Raw genomic sequence first — 26,786 nt, 5'->3', positions numbered from 1 at the left:
TTTCTATAATTCTTTCCGTTATTTCTCCCATCCCAATGTTAGTCGTTATGCCAATTCCCAATCCCCTTCCTGGTCGTTGCGCACTCTACCCCCTACCGTCGGTCTGGGAGGGCGGAGACTATCGCATGCTTCCTCCGACACATGTGTAGCCAGCCCACCGCTTCTTTTTCACCTGGCAGCACGGACTGTAACGTATGGAAGGTCACACTACCTCTCCCAGATCCTTCCCTTGCTGTGCAGGCGCCCCGACCGAACTGTAGGAGTCGCTGTTTTACAACGACCAGGACCCACCCACGCGGCTTCCCACCCGCTAACTGCCAATTGTGTTAGTGTGGACGGTCGGCCAAGCCGGAGGCACCACAGCCGGATTCGATCCCACTGGCTATGTGGTGGTAGACAGACGCTTAGTCCGCTGCGCTACCCGGCCGCTTAATTATTTAAGGTAACCAACTTGCGTCTAGCCACGCCCCCGCGGAGCTCTGCCGCGGCAGCATTATGTAGCCGTAATTCCCCCTCTTTTAACATCGACGGTTAGCTCAACTGGTTCCCCGCCTTGCTGTGGATCCTGCAGTGTGTTGGTGACAAGTTTGAATCCCTTCAATTTTTTTTTATTTATTTTTTTAACATGCATTCTTTCGCCGGTTAAGTTTAGGCATTGTTTCGGAGTTGGTTAAGTTTAGGCGCTGTTTCGGAGTTGGTTAACACTTTGGCTGCCGGAAGACGTTTTTAGGCGTCCTTCCCCGCCATGCTCAAGTTGCCGAAGACGCCGTAACTCGTCTTTGATATCAATATTTCAAAAATCTGTGATCGAAATCATATTTTCTTTCCGGAGCCCTGAGATGTACTGGTGAGCTCCCATCAACTGTTTAACGGTTCGAGAGCGCCATCTGGTGGCCGATCGGCAGAGGGAGGGGCTCGCCAAACAGGAAGTGCTCATCCTATGTGCTCCGGGCACTCGCGATCGGTAGCCGGACTCCATCTCAACACACTGGATGATCAATCGCTCGCCCTAACTCAATAAACAACGTAATTTGGACGTATATAGTATTATACAACCTGAAAATGGTTCATCTGGATAAACATCCCATAATCGAAAACGGTCTACACCACGCTGATCGTCCAACGGCGCGAGGAAGATACGGTAAGATTCAGCGTTATTTTTGAACGTGTTCGATATAAACTGCTCTGATGAACATATGACCCACACTAGATAAATGATATAACGCTGCCCACGGAATTATAAACGATCCCCCGCCCATCCGGTCAATATCAGATGATACGTAGAAACTTCTAGAAGTACGTCCAATTGAAATTTTTTATATCGCGCCGATTGCCATCAAACTGTATTTCATCATCAATATAATGCATTTGGGGCTATAGATCACGTTCTGGAGAAAGCTGCAGAAAGAGATGAAAACATACTTATACATTAGACCATATTTGACTATGAATATGTGAATGAAAAAGTTTAATGTTGCTACACAATGAACAATACATATAGGACTTTGAATGGGCCATAATAATGGCAATTTAGCAATAGAATTTAAAAAGTTATAGCCCTGCAAAGAAGGGGTACTTATCCATAGACAAATAGAGCTGGCAACCTATGGTATATCATGAATTTAGCCTTAGGCAATCAAAGTGTTAAGGTTAGAAGGATTAAGTTTAGGCGCTGTTTCGGAGTTGGTTAAGGTTAGAGTTTGTCTTAGAGCATGGCAATATTCTTTCGGAGTTGGTTAAGGTTAGGGTTAAGGTTAGGCGCTGTTTCGGAGTTGGTTAAGGTTAGAGTTTGTCGCAGAGAATGGCAATAGAATGCAGCCTATTTCCACACTGCCGCTCTCTCGCGCTGCCGCGGTCACATGGGCGTAGTGGCCAATCAGAGAAACGCTGAACACAAGTGGGTTGCCTAAAATATTGACGCTACCCGGCCGCCCATTCACAGCAAATTTGATAGAGATTCAAATTAAAACGAATGGAGTTACTGCATTTGCACTGTGAACTGTGGTGGCGGTCAAGGTGAATACAACATTTGATCATAATAGTCATTTTGGGGACATAAATACAAGCTTATTCCAACACAATTGTGCATGTGGTTGAGTCGAAATGGTCCTTATTCCAAGCTTACACAATGCATCTTTAACAGAGAAATCTCAGAACAATTGTAGCTACCCACCAATCTTATGAAAATCATTACAGATAATCACTTCTTAAGAGGCCCTGCTGAGTTTCTGTCTGTGTGGTTTGTGTTTTGTATGTCTGAAGGCGGTTTTCTGATCACCCAGAAAATGCTGGACATGTTCAAGCGTCCCACAGACCCTCCTGAGCACAACTACCTCTATGCTGTTCCTGGGGCCGCCCTCATAGGAGGCTATGGAGTGTCACTGGCTGCTGGCTACAACATTGAGCAGGTGACTCTGCACATTTATCTTCTCACCACAGACCAGACAGGAGTCTATACATTTGTTGGATATTGGCTTCCAATCTTTTAGTGATAACAGTTTTGGCTGTATATATTTAGCTTATTAATGATGCATATATTTGTACATTTGTATATATATGTCTTTATCTCTGTATGACCCTCTCTATCTATCTACCTACCTAAGCAAAATATTATGTATGTATGTATGTATGTATGTATGTATGTATGTATGTATGTATGTATGTATGTATGTATGTATGTATGTATCTATTTTTTCTTCTTTTTTAATTAATTGAATTGTCATATTCATTGCTGTGTAGTGCTGTCGACAATGACACAATTTCCCCTCTGGGACAATATAGGTCTTATCTTATATCTACTAAGATATACTCTGTACCAAATAATGACGTGAACTGCCTGACTGTGTGATGCTCTAGCTTATCCTTGTTGTGATTGTAGATGATCTACCTGGCCTCAGGCCTATGCTGTGTCGGGGCACTGGCAGGTCTCTCTACTCAGCGCACCAGCCGTCTGGGCAATGCCTTGGGTATGATGGGCGTGGCAGGGGGCATTGCTGCCACCCTGGGCTCCCTAAAACCCTCCCCGGAGCTGCTGGGTCAGATGTCTCTGGCCATGGCCAGTGGAGGAACCCTTGGTAGGTACCCATCCAGCCACTAGAGAGGAAGAAGTATAGTACAGTTCTCACTCAGTGTAGCCATTGGAGAATTTTCACTTTGCATGCATTGCAGTCAACAGTTGATCACTACTGCTTCACCCTGGAGAGGAAGTGTTTGGAAGTTGTTATCAGAAGGCACAGGAGATGATTTGGCAACCAGCTGAAGGAGATATACAAGTTGTATGCTATAGTATACCCGTTTAGTTTGACCAATGATCACTATTTGTGAAAAGGCTGCAACAGCAGCTGCAGCACAAATGGGGGATACATGCAGGGTTGATGAATAATGGAGGTCTTCAACATGACATGTTGGTTGATGATTAGAACCTTTAGGGAATTGAGTGAGTATTGCATTGTTATGACCTCTCTAAACAACTAAAGGCTCAAGAGTAGACTTAAACGCCAAGACATCAGAGTTTTTATTTAGAAGAAAAGAAAACCATACTCGGAAGTACCAAAGAAAACAAGCAAAAAGGGTCTGGAGATCCCAGCCGACCAGAACAAAAAAAGGGAAGCTACTGGGTCAGCCACACAATGGGCCGTGTAAACCCAGCTCTTCCCCCTGAACTACCGAAAAAAGAATGTAAATTAAACGGAACCAACTAAAATAATAAAGCCCAACACACTAAAAACTGGGGGGAAAAGAATCCCCAGAAAGTGCTCTGCTGCAGGCTGTCATTCTGTCCTCGGGTCCCATTTTACACTGATGCTTGATTCACTTCAGGTCAATCAAGAGAGAATTTGGCCTCAACAAATCAATGAGCAGAGTCACAACGGCAGAAAGGTTTTTGCCAACATTTCTATAATAACCTGCCATTCTCAAAGAATGGCACAGATCACATTGAGTAACGGGAGCAGGGAACAACTGGATCATTTCAACCTTGGAAGGCATCTGCTTGACATGAGAGAGGGGCTTGACGGATATGTCACTGTAGTCTCTCCAAACTCTCACTTCACAAGGTTATGTGTGAGATTGGCATCACACAACCTCCCAAACACTGCATGAAGGTCATCCCACAAACTTAAATAGATGACAATGTCGTCCAGATAAGCTTCACAGCCTGTTAAAACTGACGAGACTGTATTTACCAAGCACTGAAACATAGTGGGAGTGTTAATGGCATCACTGTATATTGCAATAAGGTGTCAGGGGTCGCTAATGCAGAGATCTCTCTTGCCTGAGGAGTTGGCGGCACCTGCCAGTATCCCTCTGCTAACATGATCAACATTATTAGTCCTCTACCCGGGAGGAGAAGGGTAGGGCTGACCCCTATTAGTCGAATAGTCGACTAATCGATCGAAAGGAGCCTTAGGGCCCGCGTCCACTTGGCGCATATTTCTGACAGCACGCATCTGTTTTCAATGTAATCCAATGGGGAGGGAGCGCATGCGGCCGCATGCGGCCGCCTCTAGGAAGTGCGCTGCCGTCGGCTTCTTTTCTCAGCTTTTTTGTGTGGCTGAAAGTTGAAACTTTCTCAACTTTCAGAGCGATGCGCTGGGCTCATTTTCAGACAACTAATCACAGCCATTCATCTACCACTCTGTTTGTAACCTGACACCGGAGCTGCCTGCCTGTCTGGCTGTCTCCACACAGACCATTGAGATTCGCGACAAAACTAATAATAATAACTACACGAATACACTACTAAAAAGCTAATAAAAAGCAAAGGGCGAACTGTGGTGTCAGGCAATAACTATATATATAATTAATATACAATAAAGTTATTCAAATATGCTATAATATGTGCAAAACCGCGGCATGGCTGTAGATTTCTCTCTGTCATCTACAAGATGCGCTGCATGCCAGCGCTGCCGGCGCACTCCCAGCATGTTTCACGGAGAAATATGCGCTAGGTGGACGCGGGCCCTTAGTCGACTGCCAACCTCTTAGTAATTTTTTTTTATTCTTTTTATAATTATTTTATTTTTCGTATCATTCTTTCCAAAAGAAAAAAGGCCTAGAAGCGTGGCTAACGCTAATGGCACACATACCAGAGGCTAACTGCCTAAGAAAACAGGCACAGAGGCACTGAAAGAGGATTTCACCCATCTAATGAACACACTAGACTAGACAAATATCAACATGTATCCATCAGTGGACCAATTGCATGCTTTTGCAGAGGACAAGAAGCCTTCCGTCGCCTCCTTCAGACATTAAGCACCCCCCACAGCCCAAATGAAAAAAATAAATAAAAAATTATACTTTATTTTTTTCAAAATTCTATTTTTTTCATAGTCGACTAATCGACTATCGACTAATTTCGACCAATCATAGTCGACTATCCAAATCCTTAGTCGGGGACAGCCCTAGATAAGGGTCTGTTTTCGTGACCCCATTCACTTTACAAAGATTTTGCTTTGCCAATTCACAAGCTCTGAAGTTTGAAACTGAAATTACAGACATAATCAAGCAGATTTCGTGGTTTACGATCACCCAGTCATTTTTCTTGCAAGAGTTTGAGAGGGCCTCGCAACACCAGCTCTGCCGGACCGAAATGTAGGGACTCTTGAACCATCTCACAAGCAGAAAGAGGAGGATATTGGACACCCTCACCCCAATCTTTGTTGAACTCTAGGGAGCAAGTCCGAAGCATAGACTTTAGAGTCTAATGAAAATGACTCTCTGGGTGGTACAGCTTGGAACAATGGTGAGTGATGTCAAGTTGTTTCATGACCTGTGCAAAATCTTACATGAAATCTAAGATTTCTCTCTGATCAGTCTTTAGGCTTTAGGCAACCCAAACAGGGCGGCCATGATCTTGCACATGGGAATGGCCTCTGGAAACTGACTTAGTACCTTATTGTTAAAGGACTTTCGTGGCTTTTGGGCAGGGAAAAGGACCAACACAGTCCACTATATTCCAAGCTCAAACTGCTCACCAACAACCGAAATGGGATAGCGCGGATATGGAGAGATGTTCACTTGTGATTTGGTTGACCAGAGACCTGGCAGACATGGCATGTTTTTCAGTGCCGCATGTACCGTATTTTAGACCGAAAAAACATTGCAAGACACTATCATACGGTTACAGGAACATTATGCTCTGAGGATGAATGACACTTTTCAAATGTACCCCGTGTGTGAGGACGTACTTTTGGAAGAATTTCTAAATTCTTCCAAAAGTAGTAGGTCAAGATCTTGATATTCTTCGAGTGACGGCAACAATCAAACAGACTTAATTTGGTTGCAAGAAAGTAATTCTGTCTGCTTTTGGCGATATGCCTTGGGCACCAATTCATATGCCCTAAGCATAAGCTTCAAGTCAAAACCCAACTCGGGTGACAGAGATGCGGTCACATTGATTGAATATTACATTCATAAATGGGTGGTGGTTATTGACCAAATATGCTGTTATTCTTGACAATTAAAATGTACAGTAGATTTGGGTTATTATCCCAAATAATTATTATGTAATTGATAAACATAACACTACACTTGTAGAATCGATTCTGGGCATTAGTCAATATCCAGCCTAAAATGTGTGCGCAAAACTTTACCAAACACACAAGGTATAGGCACTATACAAAAAATGGCGAACTACACAAAGTGTCAAAGCAACACGTGTCAAACTACGTATCAATTAAGACGTGGAGAGAGAAACAAAATGTACAGCTACAACACTGAGCCAAAAAAATCTAAAGGCCATTAGCGACTTACCGCACTCTGCGTTTAAACCAATCCTACAAAAACAACTGCAGTGTAGAAAAACTGATGGACTAGCCCCCAAATATGTGCCGCCCTCTCTAAACAACCAAACGCTCAACAGGAGACCGAAACATATGAAAGGACGCCAAGATCTCTTTGAGTTACCAATAAAAAAGGTTTTATTTAGAAGAAAATAACCATATTCAAGTGCCAAAGAAAACAAGCAACAGAGCAAAAGATGGGGAAGCTACTGGGCCAGCCACGCAATGTGCCGTGTGAACCCAGCTGCTCCCCATGTACTACCAAAAAAATTATGTAAACTAAACTGAACCAAAACTAAAACCCAATAACTGGACAACTGGTGATCTCCAACCCAAACAAAAATAACAAAACCAAACATGCTGGGGGGGGGGGGGGGGGGGGGGGGAAGCATGTTCAACAAAACCAAAACAAGACACGCCCACAAGCCGTGTGCAATCATTTTTGCCAGACCACACGTAACATGCATCTCTTTTTACATCGACTTGATCTCGCATATCGTTGAAGCACAGACACCATTATCATTTTGAATTGACTATCGCCACGGGGCTTCCGTCACAATATCATGCCATGGACGCACTTTGTGTGGTACAGGATTAATGGGATTGGTTCTATTCATTGTCTGTGTTTCAGTCTGGACTGGGATGAAACGACAAGAGTAGAAACCTGGACATCTCCCAGTGGAAATGCAACACTGCTGTTGTTTAGAAACTAAACTAGGAAACCATGATGAATCAGTTATATGCCATCATCTGCTCTGGGTTTCTTGATTCTTTGAAAAACAAGGATACATTTCCTGAAATATGACAAGTAGACACAATAATGAGTTGATGTCTTCATCATGTCTTTGGTGTTTTAAACATAAATAGTGATTTCAGATAGCAGTTTGATGAATGACGTTATTCTCACACATGCACACACACACACACAAGTGCGTGCGTTTACTAGGTCTGAAATTAGTAACCCTATCCTTTGGAAAAAACTATTTTATTAGCTTTTTGACAACACACTTTGGAGCGTGACTCAGGACTATTAGGTTGTTTTTGAAGCTAATGCCCAATATAAGGAGAGTAATTGAGAACAGATGCTACTCTTCACCAGATATACTCTAGTATTACATGTATTCATACTTGCTCATGGTGCATGAGAATATTGTGTGTGTGATGCACGATTTAGCACCACACAATAAATTCACTGTTGTAATAGGATATTCCCACATGTATGGATTTACTGTGATGTACCCCTTTGTGGCTCTTAACTGTGTGTGTGTGTGTGTTTCTCCAGGCCTGACCATTGCCAAACGTATTGAGATCTCAGACCTGCCACAGTTGGTGGCCGCCTTCCACAGCCTGGTGGGTCTGGCAGCCGTGCTCACGTGTGTTGCCGAATACATGATTGAGTATCCCCACTTGGACACTCACCCTGCGGCCAACATGGTCAAGACCGTAGCCTACCTGGGCACCTACATCGGAGGTGTCACATTCAGCGGGTCACTGGTGGCCTACGGCAAGCTTCAAGGTACTGGGATCTTTTTCTTTAAAAACTAAATGAAATGCTGGCAGCACTGTACGTACGAGACATGGTATACCGGTGTTGAGGTATTGTAACGTCAACATTGTGCCTTTTGCAAATCTGATCCTAGTTCATATTTCCGTTCAGCCAAATACACACACAAGCATCCACACACACAAATACACACATACGGTTCAGACAAACACACAAGCATCCACATACACAAATACACACATACGGTTCAGACAAACACACAAGCATCCACATACACAAATACACACATACAGGTCAGACAAACACGCATACACACATACAGTTCAGACAAACACGCACACAAGCATCCACATACACAAATGTGTTCCGTGTTCTCTGGTGCTGATTACATTGTTTGATCCAGTTAAAACAAAGATCCTCTCTTAAACACAGGGCTGTTTAGTCTGTGTGTGCGTGCTAGTGCTGATTGTGGTTTAACTGATAAAGGGGAACACATGAGAACCTTTCTGGGACGAGGACAGAAGCTTTCTGTGGAGAGGACAGACTCTTCAGATGGCTCATTAGTGGTCTGGACACAGGACTTGGGGGACATTCCTATAGGCTCACTGACTCTCCACAGTCGGCTGACATGTTTTATCATGTTGAATAAGAACCCTGCGATGCAAAAGTACCGCCGGCGGCCTGGCTCCTCAGTTCCACTGTTGTAACCAGAAAGGTGTCGTTTCCATTATCATTCTATACGTCACACAACCCATAACAGTCATGCACCCAGCACAGTCATGCACCCAGCACAGTCATGCACCCAGCACAGTCATGCACCCAGCACAGTCATGCACCCAGCACAGTCATGCACCCAGCACAGTCATGCACCCAGGCCAGTCATGCACCCAGCACAGTCATGCACCCAGCACAGTCATGCACCCAGCACAGTCATGCACCCAGCACAGTCATGCACCCAGCACAGGTTGGCGTTATGAACATATTCTTCTCTAGATGTGCTTCCTCCAGGCCAGAAGGACCTGTTAGCCCCACGATTGACTCCTATGCTCCCAAAACACCGGGTCCGATGCGCCACATGATTCATGCTTCTGATTGGTTCCAGGCGTTCTGAGCTCCGCCCCCCTGATGTTGCCGGGACGCCACATGTTGAATGCTAGTCTGCTGGCAGCGTCTATCGGTGGCATGGTGCCCTTCATGCTCAGCACAAGCTACGGCACTGGCATGGGATGTCTGCTGGGAGTGTCCGGGCTCTCCACCATTATGGTACGACAAAACAATTAATATATACCGTAATCATAATAAATCATCAATGAGATCGGCATCATAGCCGATAAAAGACTAAACCTCCCCACAGAATATTGATATGTTTCATCCGGTATTTCTCCTGTTATTGGATTGGATTTTGGAAAGCGACTTCTGCAAACTTGGATGAATGGAAATGTAATTGGCTTTTCATGTTTTCATTAAATTTCATTGGCATTCAGCAGATCTTCCTATTTAAATGGCAGCTTGTTGGTTAGTCTGTTATTTCCCTTGCCTGTTACTTGACCACAATCTTGGTAGCGACTCTGGCTCTTCCCCCACAGGGTGTGACGTTGACAGCAGCCATCGGGGGCGCTGACATGCCCGTGGTCATCACAGTGTTGAACAGCTACTCCGGCTGGGCTCTGTGCGCTGAGGGCTTCCTGCTGGAGAACAACCTCATGACTATCGTCGGTGCTCTGATTGGCTCTTCTGGTGCCATCCTCTCCTACATCATGTGTGTGGTAAGTAGAGACACACACAGTGAGGAAACGCACACGCACACCAGACACATTCTTTTCTTATTTGTTTTAAATTGTTTGACATACAAGATGGTATACCATATAGAACAATACAACAAGAAATATAGGCAGAAAATGTTTTTGAAAGTCAATTTAGCAATGCCTACTTCTCTATGATTGAACGCTTACCTGATACAGTTACCCTAAAACCACTGTAATCTTTAACACTCCATCACTGTGTATCTGAGGGTTGTTTGCACCTCTCCTTCTGTCCTTCAAGGCGATGAACCGTTCCCTGCCCAACGTCATCCTGGGTGGCTTTGGTACCACCTCCACAGCGGGGGGGAAGCCCATGGAGATAGTTGGCACTCACACTGAGGTCAATGTGGACCAGTCTATTGAGATGATTAGAGAGGCCAACAGCATCATCATAACACCAGGTACACACACACGCACACGCTCACAGACAGAGACACACACAGGCACGCACACACACACACACAGGCAAAGAGACTCATACACACACACACACACACACACACACACACACACACAGAGACACACGCTCACAGATGGAGACACAGACGGGCAAAGAGATGCATACAGACACAGACACATAGACTGAGAGAGATGCACACACACGCTCACAGATGGAGACACAGAAACGCAGACAGGCAAAGAGAGACACAGACACACATAGACACACAAATACAGATGGACAGACAGACACACACTCACACACACATATTAAAAGGGCTGTCGATGCGTTCCAGCTGTAATCAGCTATAATAACAGTATGGTAGAACAGAGTGGCCGCCCAACCTGCCGCTCGGGGGGAAGTCACCCCTGACATGAAGACAGTCAGGCAGGAGGCGAGACGGGAGGAGAGGGAGTCCTGGGTCCACATCAGAGAGACTGATCATGCACACACCCTGTGCTGTCAGACTCTCTTCCACCAGGGCTGTGTTGATCCCCCCTCTGTGCTCCAGATGCTGCATTTGGACTGTCAACAAGGTTCATACAAGTTCCTTAACCCTTAAGACACCTGCCCTAGAACCATTTTTAACCCTTAGAGACCTACCCGTTCTGTCTTTTCTAGCAGGTCAACAGTAGATTATATCTTGTAAATTGTTGCAGCAACTGTTGGGTTGATGCCACTTGTTACACAGATTTGGTGCAAAATCTAACCAACTCAAGAATTTATAAACATGGTTAAAAGTCCCTCAAATACTACATTAACACTTTCACTGCCACACACGAGATATCTCGGGTTTCCGATAGTTATGTTGAAAGCCACTCATGAGATTTCTCGGATTTTTTAAGCGATCTAAAATCATATTGCATCACGCGAGCCTACCCGAGTATACCCGAGCACCGCTGGCGATCATATGTGGAAAAAAGCTGACATAAGGGATTTTGGAATGGACTCAATGAAAATGGATGGGGAAAAAAATCCGGTACTCCACATTTTCCAGTCCACTGATCCAGCCGGGGTTACCACAGTTCATTCTGGAGCCTCTCAGCCCCGCGGAATCATGTGTACTACTGTATCACGTTGGATCCATACACTTATCGATTTTTTCGAATGGTGATCAGGAATTGGAATATACCAGTTGGATACCATCTGATGTCAGGTAAGGAATCTATGTTATCAGTGTTAGGATAATCAGACTAATTTTGATGAAGATATAGGCTGTTTTGTGAAATGGGCTCTTTCGGTTTCACTGGAAAAGTCCAAGAGGAAATGAACACGGCGATTATCCGTGCGCGGCGCGAATGTGCTTGCATGCACGTATAATATTGATCATCTAGCGTTTATTTGAAAACTATTCATAAATAGGCCGACGAATATCAACGTTCTGGAATATTCCAGTAAAAGACGATTATCACAGAATGGTCTAGAATGAACTGTTTTTTATTTCAAAACGGGTGCTTTTCAAAATTCTCTGAAACGGAAATGAAGCGATAAAAAACCAGTCTGCCTTGACAGCACTGACTGGAAAAGTGTTCTTTGATAAGCGACGGGCAGATTAGACACATAGCCATAATTTAAAACATAGATTAGGCGATATTAACGTTAACATTGAAGTGGACCGTGGCATCAAGGGGGTAAAAAGGAAAACCCGGCGTGGCACTCAAAGTGTTAAGCTACACTATAGAAAGATTTGAGCTGAAAATCTCTTAAGAATAGAATTTTTCTTTACACTTTCAGTGCCCAGCAGGGGGCGCACATTTAGTGCTTGAATGCCCACCATCCACTGCAATGTTAGCATTAATATCGCCTAATCTATGTTTTAAATTATGGCTATGTGTCTAATCTCCCTGTCGCATTATCAATGACCCATTTCCAGTCAACATTGTCGAAGCGGATTGTTTTTTTATCGCTTCATTTCCGTTTTATAGCATTTTGAAAAGCCCTCGTTTTCACGGGGAAAAAAAAGATTCCATGATAAACGCTGATGTACTGTAATATTCTAGAACGTTGTCATTGTTCGGCCTATTTATGAATTGTTTTCATATAAACGCTAGATTATCGATAGTATATGTGTACGTATGCACGATGGTGCTGCAAGCTGTAAATCGATTCTCTTATTTCCTGATCACTCGCACAGTCAAAACAGCCATATCACATATAGGGGGAAAGCTTATATCTCTGTGAAAAAAGGTCTGATTATCCTAAGACTGGTAAAATAGATTCCTTACCTGAGATCAGATGGTATCCAAATGGATTATTCCAATTCCTGATCGCCATTCCAAAAATCGATCCTTTTATTGATCCCACGCGTATACTGTAAAACACAGTAACCACGCTGTGCTGAGGGTCCAGCATGAAGCTGATCGGCTCCGGGTACATGCGTGAGAAGTAAAATGTGGATTCCGGGTTTTTTTTTCTCATGCATTTTCATTGAGTCCAATCCAAAAGGGTGAATTACCATCTGGGAGACAATAGGGGGCGCTTTTTTCATATCTGAGCGCCTGGGGTGGCTGATTTACCAACGGTAGACTCGGTTGATGAAATATGAATTCAGATCGCTAATATAAAAAAAAAACGAGAAACGAATATTCTCGTTATGGGCATTCAACCCGCGGGCTGATAACCTGAAATATCTCGTTATGGGCATTCAAAGTGTAAGAATTGAAGGGAGCAGGCGGCTGGGTGGCGCAGCGGACTAAGCACTCGTCACCAACGCAAGAGACACTGGTATCGAATCCGGCTGTCAGCGTTGCCTCTGGCTTGGCCGGCCGTCATACTGGCTCGATTGGCAGAGTCAGCGGGAGGGAAGCCGGTGGGTGGGTCTGGGTCGTTGTAAACAGCGACTCCTACAGTTCGGTCGGGGCGCCTGCACAGCGAGGGAAGGATCTGGAGGGAGGTAGTGTGACCTTCCACACGTTACACTCTCTCAGTGAGAGTCCGCGCTGCCAGGTGAAAAGAAGTGGTGGCTGGGTACACATGTGTCGGAGGAAGCATGTGATAGTCTCCGCCCTCCCAGACCGACGGTAGGGGGTAGAGTGCGCAACGACCAGGAAGGGGATTGGAAATTGGCATAACGACTAACATTGGGAGGGGAGAAAAATGGAAAAAGAAGGGAGAAAAAAAGAAAATTGAAGGGAGAGTGTCTAGTTATGTTTTTAGATGGAAGGCTGTCTTGTTAGTCAGGTTAGTCTTGTCGCTAGCTTGTCACATTGGTTTTATTGATGGAAGTTACAACAGGGCTTTGGAGGTGATGCATGAAATCACTGCACCCAGGCAGCAGTGGTTCGGCAAAAAAAAATTCAGAGTATATCTGCTTAAAAAACGAAAATATCAAATAAATAAATTAAAAAAATGGGTAAATACACAGGTCACAACATGTTTACAGGAAAGTATTGGAGTGTATTTCGTGTTGGGAACTAGGCTAACTGGGCAGCCCTACTTCCAGTGAATGACGCTACGCTAGGCTAACAGTGCGGGTGTTCCCTACTCTGAATGCATGCACAGAGTATGTATCTGCTTGTCTAACTCCGGGGTAGATGGCAAGTAAGCTCTACCCAATTTCCCCAAAAGTTGGCGTGTTCCTTTAAGTGATGATTGTTGAGACTAGAGGGACTATGTATGTATGAGTCTACATTGTTTTTAATGATAATTCCACCATTATACCCTTTTAAGGGGCACCTTTTCCCCCGGTTAATCCTAATGATTTTGTCTAGTCCTGGGTGATTGGTTACGTTCTTTATTCAATAATTCTCTTTTCAGAACTAGACCAAAGCCATGCAGCTCTCTGTTTCGGCCATTTTCTTTTCCAATTAATGGATATGTTTCAGTTTGCATTTATGTAGACTGGATTATGTTTCAGTTTGGATTTATGTACACTGGATTATGTTTCAGTTTGGATTTATGTAGACTGGATTATGTTTCTGTTTGGATTCATGTAGACTGGATTATGTTTCAGTTTGGATTCATGTAGACTTGATTATGTTTCAGTTTGGATTCATATAGACTGGATTATGTTTAAATTTGGATTCATGTAGACTGGATTATGTTAGTTTGGATTCATGTAGACTGGATTATGTTTTGGATTCATGTAGACTGGATTATGTTTCAGTTTGGATTCATGTAGACTGGAAGAAAATCCAATAGTTTTGTCCCTGATGAACCTTTCATGCCGTGCCGAATAGCAGGTGAATTCCCTCAATGATGGATTCTCTGTCTGCCAAACATCTACAACTACTCATTAGTCCGCATTGAAATCACCTCCTATTATTAGACTGTGTTCAGACGATTCTAGCATTGCAGTACATTAGTTAAATGGTCATAGAAATCTTGTACCATAATACACCGATATAGAATAGAATAGAAATACTTCTATTATCCCGTGGGAAATTTGACACTGCAAATCGCTCACCATTTAAACATTTAGACAGAACAGGTTACGAATTAGAATAATAAAACGAATCAAATCAAGTTGCCTAGGATAAGAGTAGAGTAAAATAGAATAAAAATGGAATAAAATATACAGTAAATAAATACAGTAAAAATATACTGAGGTCTACAGTAGGTGTAATATTGCACAGTGCTGTTTCAAACTAAGTCCAGGAAGATGGTAACTGCCACTCTGTGCTCAGTGATGCAGTGAGGCACAGTGATGCATTGTATAGTCTGATGGCTGTTGGAATGAAGGACTTCCTGTGCCGTTCAGTGCTGCATTTGGGTAGTGTGAGCCTAGCACTGAACATGCTCCTCCTGTCAGCCAAGTCTGTGTATAGTGGGTGGGAGGGGTTTTCCCTGATGACCTGGAGCTTAGCAAGGCTCCTCCTCTCCGCCACCCTCGCTAGGGAGTCCAGCTCCACCCCAACCACGCTACTGGCCTTCCTGACCAGCTTATCCAGCCTGTTTGTGTCCCCCGCTCTCAGTCCGCTGCCCCAGCAGGTCACAGCGTACAAGAAGGCGCCCGCCACCACCGACTCATAGAACATCCTCAACATCCTTGTACAGACATTGAAGGAGTCGGCTCTGGCCCTTCTTGTACAGTGCCTCTGCGTGTTTTGACCCATTCAGTTTGTTGTCGATGTGCACACCAAGATATTTGTACACCTCAACCATGTCCACATCAACTCCCCTGATGGAAACGGGGGTCACAGGTGCATTCCTCCTCCCCCCCCCAGCTCCACAACCAGTTCCTTGGTCTTCGCCACATTTAGCTGCAGGTGGTTTTTATTGCACCATGTGACGAAGTCCACTACCAGTTCCCAGTATTCCCTCTCGTCACTGTCCTTTATACATCCCACTATCGCAGTTGCTAGTTTCTTGCCATTTATCATCGTTTTTATGTAAGCAACTCTTAAGAGTCCTTTTACAGATCCCAAATCAAATTTAAAGCAGCGTTTGACAACAATCACTACTCCCTTGTTTCTTTGTATTTGATGAGGAAACTATAAACAAGATGGGATTTATTCTGTAATCTGCAAATGTCTTCACTCAGTAAATACTAGGGGTGGGAATCACCAGTTTCATCATGATACGATACGATATCGATTCTTTGGACAACGATACGATATTTGCCGATATCACAAAGTCTCTCACGATACGATACGATTAGATTCAGGTGCCTGCAATCGATATGAGATGATATCATATGCCCATTTAACACAATCAGTAACATTTAGATCAACAAAAAAAAGGTAATGAAAATATCATTTGACGTTTGTATTTTTTTAGCTCTTCCAGACATTTAAAGGAAAATCAATCTATTGTTTTTAATACAAATAGACCTCCTGTTCACTGTAAAGTGCCACGTTTTTATATATTGAGCTTTAAACTTTAAGCTAAATTTTTTGGAACTCAAAACTCACAACCTCCCTCTCCCAAACTGTTCCTACAACAATTTGTTGATGTTGCATGATCATGTATAGGCCTACATTTATTATGTATTATATTGTTTATGTTTAAATAACATTTAAACATCAAACTCCTCTGACCTCATCTGGTCTTTCCAAAGACGCGCGCACACACACACACAGAAAGGGAGAATGCTATGCTGTAACATCTACACACACGGAGCTACTGCTGTTGTTCTTGGGCGGATATGAGACTCGCCACAGGATTTTCAAAATAAGAGTATCGATATGAATCGATCTTATTACATCGCATCGATCCGATTCGATTGTTGATAATTACATCGATGTATCGATCTGGATCGATGTATCGTCCCACCCCTAGTAAATACGATTATTGAAAAAGAGCAACAGCTATCTTTCTCCTCTGCAGGAAGTCCATAGTGTTGAGCGTTGATGAGGAATATTTAGGCCCCACGCATTCCAAGACGTTAGTGAGGTGCTGGTCATGGCTGGCTAGGTGGAAGAACAATGATGAAATGAGATGCCAAATAATGTGACTACCGTTGTTTTAACGCAGCCTGATTTTGTTCATTCAAAAGGTCCTGTCCCAGCCCCCCATCGACTCCTCATTCTAGTCGTCTAGTTTCACATGCCAGTATCTTCACTCTAGCTTTAAAACTGAACCCACTACAGCCTCTGAAAAACAATAATGGCAAGCGATCCTGCAGTTCTCAGAGGCTTAAAGAGGCCCCTCTGCATTATTGCCCATGGAAAACTTGATTTTACAGATTTATCTAACTGTGTTTACTCAAATGTGCTAAAAGGTTTTGCAAAAAACAAGTCAAACATGGATATATGGAAACGGAGGCATTCTAGCAAAATAATAACCTTAAAAGCACATGGAATGCACAAAATTTTTTACACTAAACAATCACTTGGCCTCAGTGATTTCACTTGTTTCATGTTGAGTCTTTTAAAACAGAAATAGTACTGGAAAAGGTTTTTGAACATCATTGAATGCTATTTAATAATGTAGGACCTGATTGTCTCCTCCATGTAATCAGCCTCACGTTACAACCAGCCGCATTATGCTCCTAAGCCCCGCCATACCTACTGCACAGGGGGAATGTTTATAAAACAAATATAGATCCTATTATTAAACTACAGAAAAGAGCTATTAGAATAATAAATAAAGCTAGTTATCTTGAATCGACAAATCCATTATTCATAAAGTCCTGCACATTAAAATTTGTAGATATGGTTTAAATAAAAACCTTGGATAATTTTTCGTGCTAAGAGTAAGAACCTACCAGCTTGTATTCAATGTCTCTTTCAACCAAGAGAAGGAAAGTATAATTTAAGAGGGTTGTGTATTCTTAAAACATATAAAAAGGTAAGAACTAATGTAAAAGCTAGATGTGTTTTAAATTTTGGGAGTTAAATTGTGGAATAGTCTTAGTGACGGGTTGAAGTTGTGTACCTCTCAGGGGAGATTTAAAAAGGCCCTGAAGGATAAAATAATTCAGGAGTACAGTTTTGAGTAAAACATCAAACATTTATTTTCTCTTTTCTTTTTTCTCTTAAAGAAAAAGAAAAAAAAATATCTTGCAGCATATTTTAAAATTGTCTTTCTTATATTAAAGTATATTTAGTTTTTAAGAATTGTAAAGGATAGGCAAAAATAAGCATGTGCTTCAGCCTATTCCTTTTTTCGGTCATTGAGTTTGGATTTTGTGTGTGAGCTTACTTTGAATATGTACATTTGTGATTTTTTTTTCTTTTCCTTTTGAAAGTCCACACATGTGTGTTTTTGATTTATGTGTAAACAAAGACCGAAATAAAACTATTCATCACAGGACCCTGGGGAGACATTCGGGATCATGGGCTGATTGATAAGGGTGTAGAAAACAAGTACACATGGTCACCAAGAGAGGGAGCTGTTTGTTCAGACATGATTCCGCCTATGTCAGTCAGGTGAATCACCCCCACGCCACCACACACATGTACATGCCATACACACACACACACGCACACGCACACACAGATGCAAACAGTACAGTGCACTAGATCTTTAGTGCTTTTTTGATGGTAAAATAAAAACATTTTATGTCTGAGAAAAGTGAATGATTGCAAGTTTCTCTTGCTTCGTGAAATTGTAAACCCAAAATTGGCTTTGAAACCCGAGGAGTCTGGTCACTGTCTCATTGAGTCACCTGACCACAGAAAGACTCCAGCCTCTGATGGGCCAAACAAATACCAGGACGGCTGTGTGGTGTGACACGCTGGTGTGATCATTACCAGGAACGGGCAAAAGTCATGAGAGCAACGATGTACAGAGGCAGATGTGTTCACAGTGGAGGACCACCAACTGGGAAACGTAAGACTGTCCCTTGAAACCGGGGATATGGGTTAGGGGGGGGGGGGGGGGGGGGTGACTGCTCTGATGGGGGACTTGATTAGGGGTTTAATGTACTGCTGCAAAAGGAAACATTGAACTCCACAAGATACCTGACCACTGGGGTTAGACGGGGGTTACTCCACAAGATACCTGACCACTGGGGTTAGACGGGGGTTACTCCACAAGATACCCGACCACTGGGGTTAGACGGGGGTTACTCTACAAGATACCTGACCACTGGGGTTAGACAGGGGTTACTCCTCAGACACAGGAAATGGGGGCTCTTTGCACGAAGGGGCCCCCCAAGCACACGCACACAGAGTTCTGGGAGAAAAGGGGTTTCCTTTCAATAATGTCTCCCAGACTGATGAACCCATATGATTGAATACAGAGAGGAATATATGGGGTGATTAGGGAGGAAGGAATGCAGGAAGAATAGTAACCGTTTTACCAAGATTTATTGAGACTCTGCTGTTTCTGTGTCGTTTAGTGAAGGGATACACCCACTGTCACATTTTCACAGTAAATAACGATTCGTATGACACAAAATTATTGAGATACTATCCCAATTCCACCATTAGAGAGATCTAACATGCTACCCAAAAGAATACAGAAAATCAAGTGGCTTTGCTTTGACTTCTGACATGTTACACATAGCTCTTGGTATTTTTGTAACGGATACATTCTCGGATACTAATGTCTGGTACTGGTATCCCTAGCTTGGTTTGAAATATAGGTTTGGAGGACAATCAAACTATGTTGCATGTGTTGCAGTAGTGTGATCCTCTCAAGGAACATGTGTTTTGTCAGGTTAGTCTATTTGCCAACACAATGAACCCGGAAATTTTGGAACCACCAAACTTTTATGATAGATATGGATAGTATGGGTCACCAGCACTTAGAAACTGCCGGATGCTAAGTTGTACATGTTGGGCAACTTTTTTTATTTGCATAATTAGCCACATTTGCATAATCACCTAAATGGACAAATCTCGGAAACTACTTGGTCAATTTCAACAATGTTGGAGTGGTTTTGGGGGTTATTCGGGATGCTGAAATTATTTGAAATGGTTTTGTTAACCCTCCTGTTATCCTCAAATTTACTTTACACTCTTTATCCTTGGCGACATTTTGACCCCAGCAGTTTAAACCTCCAGAAAATGATTATAATCAAAAGTGTTACCCAAATGTATGTTTCAGGTGCTTCATGTTACTTTGTTGATTACCTAAATAACCATTTAAATAAAACATTACCCCTACTCCTTCCCACCCACCCAATTATACATACATAATATATATTATGTTGTTCAAGTGGGGAGTGGTCCCATGATAACTTTCCGTTTTTGGAAAGTAACGTGTCTGCTTGTGGTTGAGAGACAACAGGAGCATCTGCACTAAGGGTCCCATTCTCATCAGAGGAGGACACCTCATAATCGGGGTCTCAGACACATTCTCTCCTATGTCACTTTCACCGTCAAATATCTGTGACAACTTCACTGGCAGAAAACCTTTTCTTCAAGTTAATTTTCAAATTAGAGTTTAGAAGGCTGCTATGCAAGCTATGTTTGCTCCTCCCCTATGTTGCGTAAAGTTTAGGTAGTCAAAAATCACAAATAACAATAAAAATACAGTCCGGGATATACATTCTAAAATATATACATTCTAAAATATACAGCCAAAAATATACAGTAACATTTACAGTAATAAATGTAGAATTTCTTTAATAAAAACGTTTAAGTGTATATGTAAAAATAAGAAGTCAAAAGTCCAGGAAGATTACCAGAGTTTGTACTGTCACTCTGTGGTGAGGCAGTGAGGCACAGTGATGCGTTGTATACTCTGATGGTTGTTGGAATTAAGGACTTCCTGTGCCATTCAGTGTTGCATCTAGGGAGTCTTAGTCTAACACTAAACATGCTCCTTCTATCAGCCAAGTCTGTGTATAGCGTGTGGGAGGGGTTGTCCATGATGGCGTGGAGCTTAGCAAGGCTCTTCCTCTCTGACAGAGGAAGAGTCTAGCTCCACTCCCACCATGTTACTGGCCTTCCTGACCAGCTTATTTGTCACATATAAGGTACATGTACATTACAATATGGTGTAGTGTTAAAAAGTGTTTAAAGTGAATGTTAAAGGTGTGTTATTCCATACACATGGAATATGTATCTCGATACGATAGAGAGCACACATTGTGAAAACAAAGAACAATTTACCGCCTAATAGAGGCCTTGCACAGAGTGTTTAGAATGCCAATTTCTCCTTGTTAGGGACCAAGCAGTGAGACAATGAGGAAACAGGAGTTGTAGATGAAAACTGGGTTTTTATTTACCCACAAGGTGCAAAACCATTGCAAACCAAGAATTTGATAACTAGGCCTATAGATGGGTTTCTCGTCCACGTCAGCAAGGAGGCCAAAAGGAACGTAATAATCCTGGTCAGAACAATGGGGCAGACTGTATAGAGGATACTTTGTAGGACATGACCTCGAGAACATTTGAAACTGTTTGGGGAGAGATTTCACACAGACACAACCAGGAATGAGGAAGATATACCATTGTATCTCTTTGTTCCTGGATTGTAGCCAGCTCTTCATAACAACTCATCAACAATAGTCTTCCGGGATTCTGAAATCGGGGAGGAGATAGCGGGGGGAGCAAATTAATGAATGTGGATGAGAGCCGTGATGTAAATGATTGCAGCTACGGGTGTGGGGGTGCTGGAGACATGATCAAAATAGACTTGTATGCGCCTGAATCTCCTGAACACTGCGCGACCCATTCCTAAATCGGCAGAGAAAAAGCCCATTTTTAAGCACCTATGCACATGCGCAGATTGCCCACGGATTGTGACGCCACGCACACCCGCCCTGGACTGTTCCATCCATGGGCAATCTGGGCATGTGCATTGGGAATAGGTGCTTAAAAATGGGCTTTTTCTCTGCCGATTTAGTTCTGATCGATTAGGAATGCAACCACTTACATCACGGCTCTCATCCACATTCATTCATTTGCTCCCCCCGCAATCTCCTCCCCGATTTCAATGTAACGCGGAAGTGTAGTGGTCTATTAGGCGCTCTACAAATTAAAGTTATTATTATTATTATCATTCTGTTTACAATTGAACATTCCATGAAAATTATCTATAAATTCTGCATCTTCTGAAACATTTATAAACAGAAAAGTCATAAAAATTGCACCAAAATTTGGTAAATTCCAGTAAATATTGCAATTTTTAAACTTTTTTCTTCTCTTAAGTATCATAACTGGATTCAGTATACCGAATAACCCCCAAAACAACTCTAACATTGTTGAAATTGATCAAGTAGTTTCTGAGATTTGGCCATTTAGGCGATTATGCAAATGTGTGCTAAGTATGCGAATAAAAAAAGTTGCCCAACATTTACAACTTAGCATCCGGCAGTTTCTGAGTGCTGGGGATCCGTACTATCCATATCCATCATAAAACTTTGGTGGTTCAGAAATTTCCGGGTTCACAATGGGGCTCTATGGGATGGCAAATAGACTAGGTGTGTAGAGGATGATTGAAAATCTTAATCAAATGCCACTCAAAAATGGTAATACCACCGACACATTGCAAATGCATCAATATACAAAGAACAGGGTTCGCACAAGGTCCTTGAAGTGCTTAAAGTGCTTGATTTTTTACCCAAGAAATCAAGGCCTGGAAAAAAAACAGCCCATTTTTTAACAATGTTGAAATCAAACATTCGCATTGAAAGTTGTTCATCCATGATAAAATTGTTCTGAATCAAGAAATGTTTTTTTTATCTAAAGTGTAACTAATTGTCGGGAGTATTGGATCCGGTTTTCTTTCAATAAGAAAACTGCATTTAAAAGTTAATTGTATCCTTTTAAAATGAAAAAATAGTGCTTGGAAAAGTACTTGCAAGTCCTTGAATTAAATTGTTCAATGTCTGTGGGAACCCTGAAAGAAGGTGGCGTTAAATAATTCGCCACATGCGTTTGTTATGTTTGTGTGTGTAGGTTGGGGTCTGTGTGCGGCCAAGGCCCAGTATCCCATTGCAGACATGGTGAAGATGTTGAAGGAACAGGGCAAGACTGTCAGGTGAACCATCCCCTCATTTTCATTATAGCAATGTGGTCATTAATCAATATTTACACATTCCTATCCGTTGTACTGGATCCAGTAAGAATGACATTATAAACAGAGTTTGCACAAGGTCCTTGAAGTGCTTGATCTTTGACCAAAAAAAGTCAAGGCCTGGAATTCCTTGAAAACAGCCAATTCTTTATCAAGTTGCTTAAAAAGTACTTTCAAATCAACCATTCGCATTGAAAGTTTAGTTCATCCATGATCAAATTGTTCCGAATCAAGAAATATATATTTTTTTTATTTAGTGTAACTAATTATCGGAAATTGGTTTTAAGCCATAAATAGGGAATTGTATCCTTTTTTAAAATGAAAAATAGTGCTTGGAAAAGTACTTGAAAGTCCTTGAATTTCATTTTGCAATGTCTGTGGGAACCCTGTACTGTGTATTATGAGGCCACGGTCAAATAAAACTGGAGAACGGAATTTGGCTTTGCCAGTACGTTCCCTTCATATTCTGCCCTCTGGTTTATTTGACCTTGGCTTCATAGTCCACACTTAACCCTTTCACTACCACACTACAGACTGTTAACCTTTTACTACCACTACAGACAGTTAACCCTTTGTAGTGTGGTAGTGAAAGGGTTAACAATGATTTGTAATGGCATTTTTGAGTTTGAAAACCAATCTAACCTAAATGAGTTTCTTTCTTCCCATAAAACTCTTGATTAAACTTCCAATTCCATCTAAATCAAATGAAAAACTGAATGATTTGGGTGTCGTTTGATCAGAAGGTAGAAAGTACTTGTTTGTTTCCGAGGTTCACCACTAAGAAGGTTGACTAACTCTGGGCTTGCAGACTAAAAAATATATGTTGTGTGTGTTAGGTTTGGTATTCATCCGGTCGCAGGTCGTATGCCAGGCCAGCTGAACGTGCTTCTGGCTGAGGCTGGTGTTCCCTATGATGTGGTCCTGGAGATGGACGAGATCAATGAAGACTTCAAAGGTAAACCTTCACTAAATCAGAATGTGTGTAATAAATACACCTCCTTTCATCCATCTGAGGAGGAGCAACCTAATGTTGATTGCATAATGATGTTTAGACATGCCATGTATCGGGGCAACAGACTGTTTTCGTAGCGACCAGGCATGCAGTCTCCACACATGGTTCTGTTTATGACAGCGGGAGAGTGAGAAGTGCGGCGTGTAGGGTAACCCAATAGGCAATCGCAGTACACTTCCTCAGGGTTATTTTGACTGTTCCTTCATTGATTTTAATGTGCGTTGTGTCACCCACAGAGACGGACCTGACGTTGGTCATCGGTGCCAATGACACGGTGAACTCCGCAGCTCAGGAGGATCCCAACTCCATCATCGCCGGCATGCCGGTCCTGGAGGTCTGGAAGTCCAAACAGGTGGGTAATAATGGGTTCCTCTCATGACAAGCAATGTACACATGTGACCGGTGCACTTCCCACTGCGTGTCGACTACCTTTTGATGCTGATACATGTTTCTTTGAAATTCATTTTATAATTACAATAGCATTTATTTTTTTAAATTAATTGCAGATTATCAATTTGATTACTGGCATTACTATTATGGATTGGAGTTTATGACCATGTGGCAGTGGGTGACTAGTATAACCCTGTCCTGTTCCTCTGCACTACAGGTGATTGTGATGAAGCGTACACTGGGTGTTGGCTATGCTGCAGTGGATAACCCCATTTTCTACAAGCCAAACACAGCCATGTTGTTGGGAGACGCCAAGAAGACTTGTGACAACCTGCAGGCCAAGATCAGAGAGGCCTACTACTAGGAGCTAACATCCCCATCAGCTTACCATTGTGTATTTATTCATCTTCAATCCACATGTCTTTTCAGTTTGAGTGCAGGATGTTTTTTTTCTCTTGGAGAATAGAGATGTACTGGATCTTCACTAATTGTTTATAATGCAATGTATCAAAACAAAGATTCTTACCACTTTCAACTTGAGGTAAAAAATAATTTACCCTAGTAGCATACTGATGTAAATAAAATTATGTAAATGTGATCAGAACTTTTCTTTCATATTTTCCCCCATAACCACCAGGATTTAGCAAATTCCTGGAGGAAGTGTTAATTAATACATTTAATTTGATCACATACTGTATGTAGCAACTGAAAATCCAACTATACTAACGTTTCAAAGGCACACACTGAAACCTTTTTATAGAAAGTTTAGAGGTGAAAATGAAGGATCACTGAACTAGCATCATTTAAAACTCCTGACAGCATAATAACCAAATGTCAGGGATATTTCACTTAGTATAATCCTGTCGTCTGCCAGCAACACCACCATCCCAGGTGTAGGTCTCCTCATTCACTTCCATTAATTTTGAGGACCATGTCCATATTTAAACAAAACTGTACAGCAATATTATTTCATCTAATATATTTGTCTAGTACTTTTGAGCTGATGTTACCATTTCCATCAGTAAAGGAACTATTTCTCACTTTAGGTGTAGTTTTGACCAACTCAACTTTTCACAGAATGTTTAGAATCTTTCTTCCAGCAAGGCAGCATGTAACCACTCGCCGAACATCTGTGCAAGGAAAAGATACACAGCACTCGAACCCAACAAATTGACTCGATTTGCTTTTAATTAACACATTGGGTGCCAGCAACGAGATATCTCGTTGTTGGCCGCCATGCGTTGAGTGCCAATGATGAGAAATCTCATTATTTAATCGTTATTTCTTTTATTAGCGATATCCATTCATTTGTCATCCATCCAGCCTCACGTTATCATTGGGACTGGCTCTGATCTGGAAAAGGGCAAATACCGCCCCCTATCGTCTCCCGCATGGTATTGCACCCATTGGATTGGAGTCAATGAAAATGCATGAAAAAAAAACTCCGGATTCCACATTTTACTTCTGAGCCATGTAACCTGAGACTAGGGATGCTCGATATTGGCTTTTTTACCGATACCGATATTCCGATATTGTCCAACTCCAATTTCCGATACCGATACCGATATCAACCGATACCGATATATGCAGGGTTTCCCCCCCAAAAAACGGAATAATTTCAGGTAACTAATAATTTCACTGGATGCATTCAAAAGGCTTTCTAAATGTAAGCATTATCTGTGCAAAATATGATCATTAAAAAAGTAAAAATGAACATTTTAAACCAACATGCATACTTTTGACAATAAATAAAATAAGAATTGGTTCTTACTTGCTTGCCTGGGTAAATAAAGGTTAAATAAATGTTAAAAAAAAAAAAAAATGTTATTGTTTTTTTTTTTTTTTTTACCGATACCGATATTTTCCGATATCACATTTTACTGCCGATATCGGCCGATAATATCGGTCGGCCGATAATATCGGACATCCCTACCTGAGACTATTGCATTCATTGAGGCAACCGAAAGCAGCGTGGATTATATGTTTCGAGGTCTAACGTTGGATCAATAAACGCAATCGATATTTGGAATGGCGATCAGGAATTGGATTAATCCGAACATCTATAGACATCTATAGACCACCAGAACAGAGTGGCTTTTATGACACACTTGATGGGTGTTTAGCTGGGGTGGAGGGGGTAGAAAAAATTCTTATTGGGGACTGTAACACGGATATGCTGCGTAAAGCAGCACCCGTCTTCAAGGCCTTCAGTAGATTTTCTGATCTGCACGGTTTCAGCCAGCTAATCACCCAACCCACAAGGGTATGTGATTCGACACAAACCACCATTGACCTCATTTTGACCTCTGACAAGTCAATGATCTCCAATAAAGGGGTGATAGCATGCGGGTTAAGTGATCATTATATGATTTTCTGTACCCGCAAAAAGCTAAAACAGAAGGCCGGCTGTCACAAAACAGTCACATCTAGAGACCTCAAAACTTACTCTAGAGAGGCCTTTAACCTAGAACTGGGGAGCTTGGACTGGTCAGATGAACTCAGT

The 26,786-nt window shown here is 42.2% G+C and overlaps 1 protein-coding gene across 1 annotated transcript in view; it reads left to right on the top strand.

Moving 5' to 3' along the window:
- Nucleotides 1-24,872, top strand: part of nnt2 (nicotinamide nucleotide transhydrogenase 2) — a 39,306-nt gene extending 14,434 nt beyond the window's left edge. The window contains exons 13-22 of the mRNA XM_084337739.1: nucleotides 2,263-2,408; nucleotides 2,879-3,074; nucleotides 8,065-8,298; nucleotides 9,389-9,549; nucleotides 9,873-10,052; nucleotides 10,330-10,489; nucleotides 22,764-22,845; nucleotides 23,718-23,836; nucleotides 24,130-24,245; nucleotides 24,501-24,872. Coding sequence (XP_084193865.1) covers nucleotides 2,263-2,408; nucleotides 2,879-3,074; nucleotides 8,065-8,298; nucleotides 9,389-9,549; nucleotides 9,873-10,052; nucleotides 10,330-10,489; nucleotides 22,764-22,845; nucleotides 23,718-23,836; nucleotides 24,130-24,245; nucleotides 24,501-24,647 — 1,541 coding nt within the window. The 3' untranslated portion in view covers nucleotides 24,648-24,872. The remainder of the gene's footprint in view (nucleotides 1-2,262; nucleotides 2,409-2,878; nucleotides 3,075-8,064; nucleotides 8,299-9,388; nucleotides 9,550-9,872; nucleotides 10,053-10,329; nucleotides 10,490-22,763; nucleotides 22,846-23,717; nucleotides 23,837-24,129; nucleotides 24,246-24,500) is intronic.
- Nucleotides 24,873-26,786: the final 1,914 nt, after the last annotated feature.

This window comes from Notolepis coatsorum, assembly GCF_963971535.1.
Source record: "Notolepis coatsorum genome assembly, chromosome: 20".
Classification (NCBI taxonomy): Eukaryota; Metazoa; Chordata; class Actinopteri; order Aulopiformes; family Paralepididae; genus Notolepis; species Notolepis coatsorum.
The sequence above is the reverse complement of the archived record's forward strand: the minus strand, read 5'-3'. Positions and strand labels throughout refer to the sequence as shown.